This window comes from Megalobrama amblycephala, linkage group LG23, assembly GCF_018812025.1.
Source record: "Megalobrama amblycephala isolate DHTTF-2021 linkage group LG23, ASM1881202v1, whole genome shotgun sequence".
Lineage (NCBI taxonomy): Eukaryota > Metazoa > Chordata > Actinopteri > Cypriniformes > Xenocyprididae > Megalobrama > Megalobrama amblycephala.
In genome coordinates, this window is record NC_063066.1 from 25,708,791 (window position 1) to 25,723,971 (window position 15,181).

Here is a 15,181-nt window from a genome sequence, read left to right on the forward strand (position 1 = left end):
TTCTATCTCAATCACTCAGAAATTATTGTATATATCCAAATCTACTTTAGACTAAGTTGGAAACTATATTGGAAAACATGTTAAATGTTTTATATATATATATATATATATATATATATATATATATATATATATATATATATATATATATATATATATATATTATTTTCATTTAATAAAACTAACCTCTTTTTCCATTCATTCTTGACCACATATTCAGTTGTAAAATAAGCATTGCTTATCATAAACATCCCTTGCACTTCCAGACAGGAAAGTTGTTATTACGCAGCATCCCTTTCAGCACGCTGTGACCCAGCAAAATCAATCTCCAGCTGTCTGTGCGGATCGGGTCTTACCTTCCGTGTGACAGCTCGAGGAAAGCAGGGTGTTCGGAGGTCGGAAGAGGTAAGGCAGGTACCGGGAGAAACATTTCATCTTTCTTTCGTCTGTTTTCCTTTGGGAGGGTCCTTTCCCACCATCCGCGCTGCGATGACAGCAGATCCGGACCGGAGGAGGGATGCTGCTGCTGCTCCCTGGATGCGTGTGGAGTCACGGCAGCATCCTAAACACTTCTCACGCGTGTCAAGAAGACGTGCTGTGCATCCTCACAGTTCATCATGTTTTCCTCCCAGAAGGACAGAGGGTTGAGCTGTTTTTCTGAGCTTCGGTTGGGAGGGGCAGTGATGGGGGCAGTTACGCTACATGGACACTTACCCTATGACCAGGAATATACTGCGCACGGCCCGACTCATCATCAAGCTTTATTTAGATTCGCTTAAAGCATGACATGAAATAACCCTCATGCTTATAAGAGTAACCGTAAACTTTTTGCTGTTCAATTTAAAGCTGTGCAACAGCGCCATCTCATGGTTGGCATGTATATCGCCATGACATGCTTGTTGAAATTTCTGTAGGCCTTTTAATAATATTCGGTCAATTTAAAGGGGTTAGTTCACCCAAAAATGAAATTTCTGTCATTAATTACTCATCCTCATGTCGTTCCACACCCGAAAGACCTTCGTTCATTTTCGGAACACAAATTAAGATATTTTGATGAAATCCAAGAGTTTTTTTTTTATCCTCCATTGAAAGCAACACAATTACAACATTCAAGGTCCAGAAAAGTAGTAAAACGTCGTTAAAATAGTAAACGTGACTACAGTGGTTTAACCTTAATGTTATGAAGCGATGAGAATACTTTTTGTAAGCAAAAACAAAACAAAAATAACGACTTAATTCAACAAATTTGTCTCTCCCCTGGTCATTCTGCTACGCTATTTACTTGCAGAGCTTCTGTGTTTACGTCCCAACGCTGACTCAGTATTGGTCGGCTCTGGTCACATGAGCAGCACGACGCATGCGTGTGATGTTGACACAGCTGGCGTTCTGACGGAGAACCTGGAAGCGCTGCAACATAAAAAGCATAGCAGAATGACAGGGGAGAGACAAATTTGTTGAATAAAGTCATTTTTTTGTTTTGCGCACAAAAAGTATTCTCGTCGCTTCATAATATTAAGGTATAACCACTGTAGTCACGTTGATTATTTTATCAATGTTTTTACTACTTTTCTGGACCTTGAATGTGGTAATTTCATTGCTTTCAATGGAGGATAAAAAAAAAAAAAACCTCGGATTTCATCAAAAATATCTTAATTTGTGTTCCGAAGATGAACAAAGGTCTTACAGGTGTGGAACAACATGAGGGTGAGTAATTAATGACAGAAATTAAATTTTTGGGTGAACTAACCCTTTAAGTTTAATTCATGTTCTGTTTAACAATCAAATGTTTACACGTTTGGCTAAAAAAAGAACATATGCCTAAAGATAACGCACTGTTACATTAAAATTTAGGTAGACTATCCGCAGCCTCGAAGCAGCTATCAGTCATCAGTTAATAAAAACAAAACGCGAGTAATACCAACATAATGCCGAAAATCATTTTTAAAAAATTCTATTAAAACATTCTATTAACAAGAAGGATAAGAGTTTAAATAGTTTTTCAGTCTGTATATTAAAATGTTATTTGTACATTATACTTTAAGTAATGCAGTAAAAATGTATTGGTGTCAGGTCCATGGTTTTGTTTATAATGAGATTTTATTCAGTTCTGTTCTGTTTCCCTGTCATTATTTGATCTGATTTCCTAGTTTGTCACCTAGGTTACCTCATTAATTAATTATTCTTCTCAGCTGGTCTTGATTGGTTCCCTTTGTTTGCTCCTTGTACTTAAACCCTATGTTTTATTCTGTTTCTTTTCTGGTATTGTTTATGTTAAAGTATATTTGTCCTGATCAGGTTTTTTTCTCTCTCCTGGATTATTAAAAAAAAGACTTGCTGTGTTCATTCTGAGTCTTGCGTTTTATACTACACGTGGCAACTGGTAATTCTCTGCCATGACTTCATTCGTTTAGTTAAGGACATTTCCTTTATCTCCAAACCACAACACAATGCAAAGCGTGATTCAAAATACAGGGAAAAAAAAAACCCAATAGGCTACGAAAGATTCCTATAGGCCTATATTAACACAATACTTTGCGCCCTATTTATTTATTTATATATATATATATATATATATTACTGCAAAAGTACATAAGTTATGTAAAATTAAATATCTTGGTATAATATATACACGATACATATTCACTGTAAATAATTATATTATTGATACTCCTTGACCCAGGCCTGTCCAATGCCCACAATCTCAGTAAATCAGACATTACACACAAACATTACATTGTATTTAAATGACAAATTGCCATTGTTTATGCCGAGTCAAATGCATCATATTTGTTTTGTTTAATATGCACAGAGGCATCAAAGAGGACTTCTGAGTAACATAAACTTGCTTAATCATACCCAACAAAGTAACCAACGTCTCTTGTGATACACCAACCGTCTCACATTACCACCTTAAACAGAAACATATGTCAGAAGAATATGTCAATAGCTAATTGTTTATTTATTCATTTAGACGAATGCCACTCGGACCCCCCAATGCAAATGTGAAGACTCATGTATGATATTTTGTGGCGGAAATCACACACTGGGTAGTCAGCGAGAGTGGCCAGAGCCTCTGAGAACAGGTGCCATCTGTGCTTGGTCCCCCGGGTATCAGCATATCAAAATATCAAAGAGTTCATTCTCACTAAACATCTCTCTCTCCTCCTACTCTCTCTGACACAGGCTGCCTGACTCACAGTTGGGAACTCACGCTGGCGTCTTTTTTAAAGACAGCACTAAAACCTCAATGAATATTTATGAGCCACAAGAGCTTCTAAATATAGATTGACAGTCCTGGCTATATTGAATCTGAAAAGCTGAAATAGAGGGCGCCTACAGATATGTGTTGGTATAGTACAAAGCTATAAAAAGGACTTCCAGGCTGCAATATTCAATTCACTGAGATTCTAATAGCATAGTTTCAGTGAATTATTCTGCTTGCCGCTCGGTTAACTATATTAGTCTACAATAATTCACAGGCATTACACAAATTATAAGTGTAGCTGTTTGACTGATTAGGCCTAATTTGCTTTATATTCTGGCTCAGAATGGTGATATCTTGGCGAGTAGAGCATATAGTTGTCACCTCTACGCTCCTCTTCTTGATAAAAATATTACAAATGTAGGATCAAATGAACTCAACAGGTTGTTTAGAGAGGGAAAAGTCTTAAAGTTTATGGTTTTCTCTTTGAAAAAAGTATAAAAAATAAAAATTAAATACCGGTAGCCTGTCTATCTATCTATCTATCTATTCAGATGTCTGTCAGTTCCTACCTTCTGCTGCGGTCACCTCCGACGGACCTTTCACCTGGACCAAACACCAGGTTCGTTCACCTGTACCACGTCCTTCTCGCAAGTAATCAAACAACAGTAGACTATTAGTCAGACTTAAAGTAATGTTTTTCATCTGAAGATCATCGGTCATCTTATCAGCCATACACATACCGGGCATGATGCGTCCTTCTCCTGTATGTTTTCCTTTAGAACTGTTCCTCGCTGATCATTAATGTGATGGAGCTGATTGATTCGGTTTACCGGATGTTCGCGTCCTGCTGATGGCGCACATGAGACCAGAAACTGAAATGTTAGGCTGTCGTCCTAAATAAAAGAGTGTGTGATGTTGTTTGTAAGAACATTTCAAGTAGCAAAGTATCACTTTGAATCGTGTTTTAAGACATGAAGAAATGTAGCGAATTATTAGAAATAGCGATCTTGCATGTTCCCCCATCTTTATATGCCATTTTTCTTAAAGGGGTCATGACATGAGAAATCAACTTTGTCTTGATCTTTTTAAATGTAAGAGGTCTTTGTATCATTAAAATATCCTGCAAGTTTCATAGCTTAAAATTACCTCCTCGTTATAAAAACAAACAAATACATTTTATGGTCCCACTTTGTATTAGGTGGCCTTAAAGGGTTAGTTCACCCAAAAATGAAAATAATGCATTTTTTTTACTCACCCTCATGTCGTTCTACACCCGTAAGACCTTCGTTCATCTTCGTAACATTCATCTTCAAATATTTTTGATTAAATCCGATGGCTAAATCCGAACTAACCCTTTAACTACTATGTACTTACATTTAAATGAATCATTTGATACAATGCACTTATTGTGTACATACAAGTTTTTACTTATTTTAAAAAATACCTGCATGTATTTACATCTGTAATTAATTTCTGTAAATACATTTCTAATTACACTGTTGACCCATTCCTTACACCTTACCCATATCCCACCTCAATAGCAGCAAAAGTGTTTTGCAATACAATATGAACATACGGAGCCCCGCACATGACATTCCAGGGGAAAAAAGTAAATCGTAAATCATGATTTAGTAAATCGAGGATGTTTTCAAAAACACTTACTCATGTGCAATAGCGAGTGGCCGTTGATACTGTTTCCTATGCAATGATGTTAGCCAGTTATAAAAGTAATTTTAATGTTTTATAACCAAAAGATGCTATGTGAAAGAGAACACATTTTTACTCAAATTAATCAAAATGGATATATATATATATATATATATATTTGTGCAAAAATTGTATTAACATTATAAGTGAACCTCAAGGAACATATTAAAATAATATGTTTACCCCTTTAACATGCCAACAAACAAAAAAAATGTAGTAGGCCTAAATATATTTTTGTAAACGTATTTTATATTTTATTTACATTAAAGAATGATTTTGGCCGCTGTCATTGCTGTAATAAGAAATATGACCATTAAAAAAGTGAAGAAAAAAAAAGAGTAGATAAGCAATTTATATAAACTACTTTAAAGTTGTGTGACACCCTATTACAGTTTTTCTCAGTCGCTTTGGTACATTTCTCGAATCAAACTCACAATTTGCAAAACAGTAAGTGCATTTCTCAAAACAATTTGTACAAATAGCAAAACACCATGGATAACCTGCAAAAGCCACTCTCTTACTCAAAATCCTTAGTTCATCTCTCAAAAGTAAATATCTGTGTCAATGAACATGTCAGTGCCATCAGAATGACAAGTCCTTGTGTCATTGTGTACGGATAAGACAGTCAAATTGTTTAGTCATGTTCTCAATATAACAGTTTACTCTGGAGGGATGTTCTGATGGAAACTATGGCTAAAGTTTTGATGACAATTATTGTCAATTATAAGTTACATCTTAGTGTATGTGTGAGTGTAATTGCAAGAGAATGGAAAAGATTCAAATTTACTCTCTTACTGTTTGTACTGTATTTTATTGACAGAACATGTCATTGAGTCATTGAATCATGTCGTTAGAGAAAGTCAAGATTCACCTGGGAGCAATTTACCAATTCAGGACAGATTTAGAAAAAAGTCTAATGGAAATATAGAAAGTATAGAAATATGCTTGACATATTATGATAACGTGTTCAACCATTTTGCATGTAAAAACTTATGCTATGAGCTTGTGCCTAAATGTTGTGGGGGGTGAGACTATTCAACAGAGACCCAATATAATACATTTTGATCAACATGACATAAGCAACTGATAATGTAGGAAACAACAGAGAATTGTACATAATCATTTGCATGGATGTACCAAAGCATTTGCAACTTGTTCAAAGAAATGAGAAACTGCTTTTTTGATGTGCACAAGTGACACAATGATGTGAGAATTGAACAGGTAGTTTTGAGAATTTCAATTCTGATCTGAGAAATGTACCAAAGCGACTGAGAAAAACTGTAAAACGAGAGTAAAGCAAAACAAACATAAACATCATAATGACATCATACAAGTGTCTCCTCCTTCTAGCCTATCTCGTCATCTTATATTTTGGACAGTAGGGGGCGAACTTACACAAACAATAATGATACTGAATTTGTAGCCATTTGAACAATTGAATTGAAAATTGTCTATTTGTAGAAATATCAGCATTAAATTCACTTTATTTCATAAAGACACACTTTACAGTTCCATAACATATAGTAATCGGCTAAATAAACTGCCACCCTTTTTGATAGTGTATTTAAAACGCATTATGGTGCCCAAAATAGCTACAATTTTAATTCTTAATTTAGCTTGAGATGTCACAACGCAATACTTAACGACATTAAATGTTCAAAATCTTAAATAAAAAAAAATAATAAAAAACCTTTTCAAAATAGAAAAGGCGCCAACATACCGTTGCGTTATATTGAGCTTACTCAATGTATTCTTCACTATTTCATACATAGAAAAGCATGCACAATTCGGATCCGGATTCATTAGCAGTATAAAACAGGTTGAAATGTGCTGGTCCCACTCATCTACCCCACGATGCACGTGCACCCCACGGCGATGCTCTCCACCACCGATCTGTACCGGGGAACGCATTTCTTCTTCTTCGTCGGCTTCTTCGTTGGCCGGTGGCAGAGGAGTCTGCGCACGGGGATCTTGGTGTAGATGAGAGCGCTGGTCATGGAGCGATCCTCCTGCATGGTGAAAGGATTGATGCATCCCACGCACGAACACACGGCCTCTGGGATGTCCACGGGCTTACGGGTCTCATCGTGATTGATTCTAGCCAAAGACATTGAATAAATTACGTCTGGTCAATTGTTTCTATAAAAAGTTTTCAGACAGGCTGTTTTTAAGGTAAAAGATAGACCTATATGCTACTCTTTAAAAGTCTGGGGTCTAGAGTAAGATTTTTAAATGTGTTTGAAAAAAAGTCTCCTACCAAAAGCTGCATTTATTTGACCAAAATACAGTTTAAAACAATTTAAAATGACTGTTTTCTATTTTCATATATTTTAAAAATTTAATTTATAATGCCAATGGCAAAGCTGCGGTCAGCATTTGAAAGAAAATAAAAGCTAATATTATTCAGCAAAAATGATTGAAATTGACATTTAAGGCATTAATAATGTTACAAATTCTATTTCAAATAATGCAGTTCTTTCGAACTTTCTATTCATCAAAGTATCCTGAAACACACCTGACACTGTAATCACTGCTGATAATTCAGCGGGTTGTTTTCATGTCACATGACAGCAAAATGGCTTTATGCATATTTTCTGTATGAATTGCAGTTAACTTTTGAATAATTTAAAAAACTTATTAACAAGATACTTTAATGTTAAGCATGTTTTTTATATTAAACAGGGCTTTGAGGTCTTTCAACCTTCAATCAGAACATAAGGGTTAAATGATGATGATACAATGACAATAATAATAAATAATATTAATAATAACTATGACCTCCATTTCACCCACCTGTAGGACCAGGGAGAGAGGCTGCGGCTGTTGGACATCCACAGTTTGCGATCCACCACACATTTGCTTATGGATAGGTTGGGATTGTTTCTGACCTGGGACACCATGTCCTCGATACTCTTATCAAAGTCTGTTTCAACAGCACCGGGCATCACGCCTGATTCTGGACCTGTCATCATTGGATCCGGGGAAATTCTGACAGACGAGGCGCTCCGGCGAGGATGTGATTCCAGTTTTCGTCTCCGAGACTTTCCTTCTCTACTTGAGTACTTTGTGTCAATGGGCACAAACAGATTCCACACCATCAGGACCATGAACACCTGCAATATGAAGTGCTGAGGGGTTAATTTAATTCTCATAATGCTTTACTAAGTAAAAAAATTATTAACTTTTTTGAGACTCACCTTATTCCATATGTTTTTCCACATTGTTTTCTATTAGAGCGCAATAAGTTGTCACATTTGTGTCTCCTTGCTGTGAGCATGTATTGAATAGAATGAGCAAAGGATTACTCATACTGAAGTGTCACGCCTCACACTGACACAGTAGCCTACAGGGACACACCTGAAGCCAACAGTTCAAGGTGGGGCCACGTAAAGATCCCATTCTGTGTTACCCTCTCCAACATCAGACATACAGATAGACAGACAGACAGACAGACAGACAGATAGATAGATAGATAGACAGACAGACAGACAGACAGAGATAAACAGATAGATAGAGACAGACAGATAGATAAACAGAGATAGACAGACAGATAGATAGACAGAGACAGATAGATAGATAGATTAACAGATAGATAGATGACAGACAGATAGATAGATAGATAGATAGATAGATAGATAGATAGACAGAGATAGAAAGAGATATATATAGATAGACAAAAAGATAGATAAATAGAGAGATAGATAGATTAACAGACAGATAGATAGACAGACAGACAGAGAGATAGAGACAGACAGATAGATAGACAAAGACAGATAGATAGATTAACAGATAGATTGACAGACAGATAGATTGATTGATTGATAGATAAATAGATAGATAGATGATAGACAGATAGATAGATAGACAGATAGACAGACAGAGATAGAGACAGACAGATAGATAGACAGACAGATAGATAGATTAACAGATAGATTGACAGATAGATATAGATTGACAGATAAATAGATAGATGATAGACAGATAGATAGATAGACAGATAGATAGATAGATAGATGATAGATAGATTAACAGACAGATAGATAGATAGAGATAGATAGATTAACAGACAGATAGATTGACAGATAGATAGATAGATAGATAGATAGATAGATTAACAGACAGATAGATAGATAGATAGATAGATAGATTAACAGATAGATAGATAGATAGATAGATAGATAGATAGATAGATTAACAGACAGATAGATAGATAGATGATAGACAGACAGACAAATAGATAGATGACAGACAGATAGATAGATAGAGATAGAAAGATATATATAGATAGACAGAAAGATAGATAGAGAGATAGATAGATGATAGATTAACAGACAGACAGATAGATAGATAGATAGATAGATAGATAGATAGATAGATAGATAGATAGATAGATAGATAGATAGATAGATAGATTACAAGTTTACAGGTGCATGAGTTTTCAATAGAATTTTGGCCAATTTCACAGAACACTATAACCTTTGTACCTTTGTTGTTTTCATGTGTCTATTCAATCGTATGCAGTCAAAAGACCCTTTTTATTCTTAAGTCCCAAAGCCTAGAGGGAACAAACGACCAGACAGAGCTTTATGAGCCTTAGACCCATTCTGGGAACCAAACTACAGTCTGCAGATACAGATTTGGTCAATCCATGTTTTCCCCTGATCTGGCTTATTCAATGCTATATTCATTTTCACAATGGATGCCATTGAGTTGTGTAAATGAACACCTGCTCTTATGACATGTCAGGGCAGTGTGGTAGACCTGGAGTTTCAAAGAGAACAGTTGTGGCAAACTATGTTTTGCTATTTTTAAAGGATTGTTGGATAAAAGCCAAAAAAAGGTGCATAATATTGTGTTGAATAAAAACTGTTTTCAAATTCACTGACAATTATATCATTCTAATAAAACGACAAGTGACTCAGATTTGCCTTCTTTTCTTTCTTCTTCTGTATAATCTTTTGACAAAAGAAGTCCCTTGGATTTTTTTTTAAGTTAAAGCACCTGTGACACTTCACAAGAAATTACCATGTTTTACATTCAGACTGGATGTTTCACTAGCTATCTATAATAAATATAATGATAATATACAAATATTGATTTCTGCTGTCTATATAGCAAGGATTTTTATCTTGAAAAGATCTGTGAATAAGGGAATTGAATGATTTTAAAGTATCAGAATGGATACACTAATGAAAATGACTGGGAAAATGTGCAATAATGTTTATGTGCAATAATAGGCCTATTTTTGTATAATGCTAGGTCCTGGAAAGTCCAGTTTAAGCTGTGTTTTTTGAATAGCTGGTTTCTAGAGCGTCTTGAATGAGTTGGTTTTTGGACACTATGGTTGGTTCATCAGCTAATGACCACATTGGACCAGCTAATATCCAGATCGAACCAGATAAACCAGCAAAAACTGGACCTTTGAGCACAGCATCATACTTTTATAAGGACTTAGCACATTTGCAAATGACCTGCAAAATATTTAATTAAAAGGACTAACTGACTGGTAATTTAAACTGTATCAATTTTAAGTGTTTTTTTTTTTATTTTATTTGTTTATTAATTTTGTAATTCAGATTAATTCAGTGAAATCAATAGTCAACAGAGATCAACGCGTCCGCTTAATTCTGCAAAGCAATGACATCACATTTTATACTTTTATATCCGGTGTTTTCTTTCCTTTATAATGTAGCCCACTTTATGTAATGGATGTTTGTTTGTCTGTATCGTGTGTTAAATATGTTTTTCATCGGCTCTGGTGTGACCCTGCCATAAACGACAGGTAGCTTCTTTGAAATCCCATTCTATCCATGATGATCTCGCGAGGTTTGCGCTACAACTAATTCTGGCGGAAGTAGTTCTAGAGTCTCTTTTCCGGCGGCCATAGAGACAAGTCGGCAGGGTAAGCCAAGCTTGCTAAAGCATTTCTTAAACATCCTTTGCCATCCTCGTGGATTTTACGTCCTCAAAGTCTAAAACATACACTATCGCCACACAATATCAGTATGTTCAATTTACCTGTGTTATTTTACACTCACAGTACAAGATTACGGATGATTTAGTCTCCGAAGTTCAGCCAGTTGCTGCTATGTTTTCTCCCGTGTGAATAGCGTTACCTTAACTTTGCCCCAAAACACAAGGCTTTGCTTTCCGTTTGTGCGCGTTATATGTCGTTTTAATCGTGTTGCGTTTAAACACTTTTGAAACAACGTAAATATGAACTTTAGGGATGTATGTGTGCTTGTAGTGTCATGTCAGGTTGATATAACAGTATGGCAATAGCACGAGCTGTTGGAAATGCACCGTGTGTTATCAAGACATGAATTCATAAGCTTAGAGTACATTAATTGTTTTGTATAAGAATTTCTGATTTGTTTAAAGAGAGATGTGTTAAACTGCATCAAACAAATCCAAATTACTGATAGTAACGTTTGACAGTCAAGTTTCATTCTTACACAAATGCTGTTTTTCTTTTGTGTTGAATGTAGCTTATTTGATTAATTGATAACAATAAAAAAAGCAGGCCCTTTTTTAAAATTAATTGCATTTGTCCTGTTTTTGCCAGCCATCATGAAGCTCAATAAATTTGTGACCTCCTCCCGGCGCAAGAACCGCAAGAGGCACTTCAATGCCCCTTCACACATCCGCAGGAAGATCATGTCCTCTCCTCTGTCCAAAGAGCTCCGCCAGAAGTACAACGTGAGATCCATGCCCATCCGTAAGGACGATGAGGTCCAGGTAAGGACATTATTAGTTTTTCATCCCTGATCAGTATATTACAGTCTGATGTATTGACATGTCATTTAGTTTCAAAGTATGTTACCGTAACTTGCTTGCTTTATTTCCCCTCATCACCAGGTTGTCCGGGGACACTACAAAGGCCAGCAGATTGGCAAAGTTGTCCAGGTCTACAGGAAGAAGTACGTCATTTACATCGAGCGTGTGCAGCGCGAGAAGGCCAACGGCACCACAGTCCATGTTGGCATCCACCCCAGCAAGGTATGTTTTATATCCAGATACTTGTTTACATGCAGGACATGAGTGTCATTGGAAAATGAGACCTAGTGGTTGTCCTTTATCCAAAGAGGAGGATGGCTGATATAATCTTAACGCAATTTTGTAACATTAGTTAACTAATATTAGTTAACATGAACTAACAAAGAATAAAACTTCTACTGCATTTATTAATCCTGTTTATGTCAATCTCAGCATTTACTAATTTACGAATGAATGAGGCATTTATTACTTATGCTCACATCTGGGGTCTCTCCTCACCCACCTGCAGTGTGCAGCATCCAGTTGGATGATGTGACGGCAGCCAAAGAAAAGGCGCCAGTGCGCTCACCACACTCCAGCTATAGGTGGAGAGGAGAGACAGTGATGGAGCAAATACAGTGGATGGGGGTTATTAGGAGGCCATGATTAATAAGGGCCAATGGGGGGAATTTGGCCTGGACACTGGGGTTACACCTCTACTCTTTAAGAAAGCTGGATTTTTTTAATGACCACAGAGTCAGGACCTCAGTTTAATGTCTCATCCAAAGTACGGCTAATACGTTAAAATGAAAAGTTGTCTTTCAATTATAATGCATAAACTAGTTAATGCATAAACTAATGTTAGCAAATGAGATCTTAAGTTTTAGGAGATAATACATTACTAGATAATGCTTTAGGAGATACATTTTTAATTGTTTTTGTTCGGTGAGACACTGGCAGTCAGTAAGTGACTCAAACAATAATCTGGAAAAATATTGGTGAAATGGTCCATTGTCAGTTTTGTCATGCATGTACCACTGCTCATACACAAGTCATTTCAAACCAATCAGCTTGAAAATGAGCGATCTATAGCCTCGTTTTCACCTAAATTACCTGGAACAATTTGTCCAAAGAACTTTTTTCCCCCAGACCTGTTGCTGTCTGTGTTTCCGTCCCTGTCTAAAATACTGTGAAGATAAGTCCGGTGACGTAGGACTGCGCGTGGCTTTCCAGTTCCCGCTGGATTTTGTCCTCCGCATATAAGCTTAATAAAGCCGGAACCTTGTCATCGGCCCATCTGTCGTATTTTTAAACTCCAATGTTGGAGTTTAAACAACTCTTACTGCACGCAACAGATTTTTAAAAATGGTGGTTGAAATAAAATGCTGCGTGGAGTCAACCAATCGAAATGCTGCATGAACTCAACTAGTCAGCAGGTTCAGCGCCCACCCCTGAGAGTTCCTGAACTTTGAAAAAGTACTACCTTGTGAGCAGGAATGTTTTGAGAGGAGAATTTTGACCCGGAACTTTTAGACCCTGGTTCCTGCGGTCGAAACACACAGAGTACCACCCCAAAGTCCCTAGTTCCTGGGGAAAGTTCCTGGTGGAAATGTGGCTTATGTGGGGAATACCCCCCTCCCAGATTTCAATTGAAATGACTGAATTTCATCAAGCAAATGTAAATTTGACCACACCTTTATGCGATTAGGCAATCTGATTATTTGTAAATACCACTGATCTATAAAAATATTGAATCTAGAAAAAAATACGGATCTGATCAATAATTGTGCATTTGATGCATCTGGTTAGTGATAAAACAAATACTTAGCAACAATTTTCAGTATACATACAGATTATTAATCAGCATTATATGAACAGCATACTACAAATGTGTATTCAGCTATGTAGCCTAATCACAGATGAAGTTTGGAACTAGTTTTATCGCATCAAAACAAGCTGTGTGCTGGTGAATTGAGTAACAATTGTCACTCTTAGATTGATTACACATTTCTGACATTTGTCCAGTATTAATGAATGGCAGTGACTATTATTTCATTTCCTAGAGCTACTGACTGATGTGTTTTAACAAGTGCTCCGTTAGACATTCCAATGTCCAAATTATTCATGTTTACAGTCACCAGGGGTTACTTGTTTATGAGAAATGAAGCATCTGATTGTTCAGCTTGAGTTGTCGTCAATCTGCCAATACATAAGCTTACAGGATTACATTTCAGTTACTTGTAATAGTAACAGTTAGTAAGTAATATAAATAAGTAATACTTAAACGGTAACTTTGCTGATTTTCAACCAGTTTTGTATTGATACAATGCAAGTAATATATGTAATGAACAATGGGTATTCCATCTGTGTTATCCCCCATACTTCTGCATTCCCCGCTCATGGATAGTCGGATCAAGTCCAGTGCATTGCAAGCCCATTGCATTTTTCCTCCCTTTTTTGGACAAATAGAATGCCACGTCCATTTTTCGTTTGTCTTTAGTCATGTAGCACCAAATTTATGGGGGGTGGGTGCTTTTCTACGGCATAGATGGTCAAGTTTTATTTAAAGCCCATCTTGTCAATGGTGAATTACCTTCTTTCTCAAATAGGAAATTGTCTCTTGTATTAACTCATCAAAACAGAAATGCAACACTTGTCTGCAAGGAGAACAATTAAATGCTCTGGGTTTTTTTGTCAACTGACTTAAATGTGTGATCAATTGTATATGTTTTTGCATATGTCATGCTGTTTTATGTTGATGGAAATGTTCACAAAATGAATCAATCTTTTTGTTCTTCAGGTGGTGATCACCAGGCTAAAGCTTGACAAGGATCGCAAGAAGATTCTTGAGCGCAAGGCCAAGTCCCGACAGGAACTAAAGGAGAAGGGCAAATACAAGGAGGAAACCATCGAGAAAATGCAGGAGTGAAATGATTCTTTTGTTAACAATAAAAGACTGTAAAAACATTTCTGACATTTCTGTGCTTTTTTGTCTATTATATAAAAGAGTGTTGGCTTTGGTATGAAACAGCAGTGCTGTTTCCAAATTGAACTTGAAGTTAAAGAATTTTGGTTTAAGCTCAACCTAATGCCATCTGTGTTTTCATTTAATGTAACATAACAGAAAATCACAGTTTGAGCAATTGCTGGTTTCTAAACAAAAATTAGACAAAAATAGGGAAATTCTTAAGATAGGCAAGACAGGGAACTACTTGTACTTCCTATTTGGCCACTTGTTTAACTGATGTGTTTTGTCACTATCTTTTTGTCATAAGCAAAAGCTGTGTAATATGTAGTAAATGGGGTTCCTATGGCTGTTTAAAACCTGGAAATATATGGGAAATTGGGAATTTTAAAATGTTGCTTTCCAGGCATTGAATTGTCTAGGAAATCTTTATATTAAATATTTCGGTGGAAGTCTTTTTTTTTTTTTTTTTTTTTAATTTGTCCACTAATTACGAATGACTAAAATATACAGGTTTTTAATAACTATCATTTTTAAGTTTTAAGTAC

General features: G+C 36.2%; 3 protein-coding genes across 6 annotated transcripts in view; 1 reads left to right on the forward strand and 2 right to left on the reverse strand.

Moving 5' to 3' along the window:
* Positions 1-4,171, reverse strand: part of ppp2r2ba (protein phosphatase 2, regulatory subunit B, beta a) — a 69,777-nt gene extending 65,606 nt beyond the window's left edge. The window contains exons 1-2 of one of the 2 annotated variants that reach the window (XM_048176168.1): positions 3,946-4,171; positions 3,775-3,846 (exon numbers count right to left, since the gene is read on the reverse strand). In XM_048176168.1, coding sequence (XP_048032125.1) covers positions 3,775-3,846; positions 3,946-3,952 — 79 coding nt within the window. In that variant the 5' untranslated portion in view covers positions 3,953-4,171. Of the gene's footprint in view, positions 1-356; positions 933-3,774; positions 3,847-3,945 lie in introns of those variants that run through there. The other variant, XM_048176167.1, reaches the window with a different exon arrangement.
* A 1,025-nt stretch (positions 4,172-5,196) lies between these two features.
* Positions 5,197-11,059, reverse strand: LOC125258874 (interleukin-17B-like). Of its 3 annotated transcripts, none has more exons than XM_048176057.1 (4): positions 10,931-11,059; positions 8,110-8,179; positions 7,706-8,025; positions 5,197-7,009 (listed from the first exon to the last, which is right to left on the reverse strand). In XM_048176057.1, exons 2-4 carry the CDS (start codon positions 8,131-8,133, stop codon positions 6,757-6,759), a joined length of 597 nt encoding a protein of 198 aa, XP_048032014.1. In that variant the 5' UTR covers positions 8,134-8,179; positions 10,931-11,059; the 3' UTR covers positions 5,197-6,756. The 3 variants fall into 3 exon arrangements, with proteins under 3 accessions (XP_048032014.1, XP_048032015.1, XP_048032013.1); XM_048176058.1 differs by lacking the exon at positions 10,931-11,059 and adding an exon at positions 9,397-10,501; XM_048176056.1 differs by lacking the exons at positions 8,110-8,179; positions 10,931-11,059 and having other exon boundaries at positions 7,706-8,103.
* rpl26 (ribosomal protein L26) lies at positions 10,666-14,635 on the forward strand. Its single transcript, XM_048176059.1, has 4 exons — positions 10,666-10,814; positions 11,478-11,650; positions 11,771-11,911; positions 14,469-14,635. Exons 2-4 carry the CDS (start codon positions 11,483-11,485, stop codon positions 14,595-14,597), a joined length of 438 nt encoding a protein of 145 aa, XP_048032016.1. The 5' UTR covers positions 10,666-10,814; positions 11,478-11,482; the 3' UTR covers positions 14,598-14,635.
* The last annotated feature ends 546 nt before the right edge of the window (positions 14,636-15,181 follow it).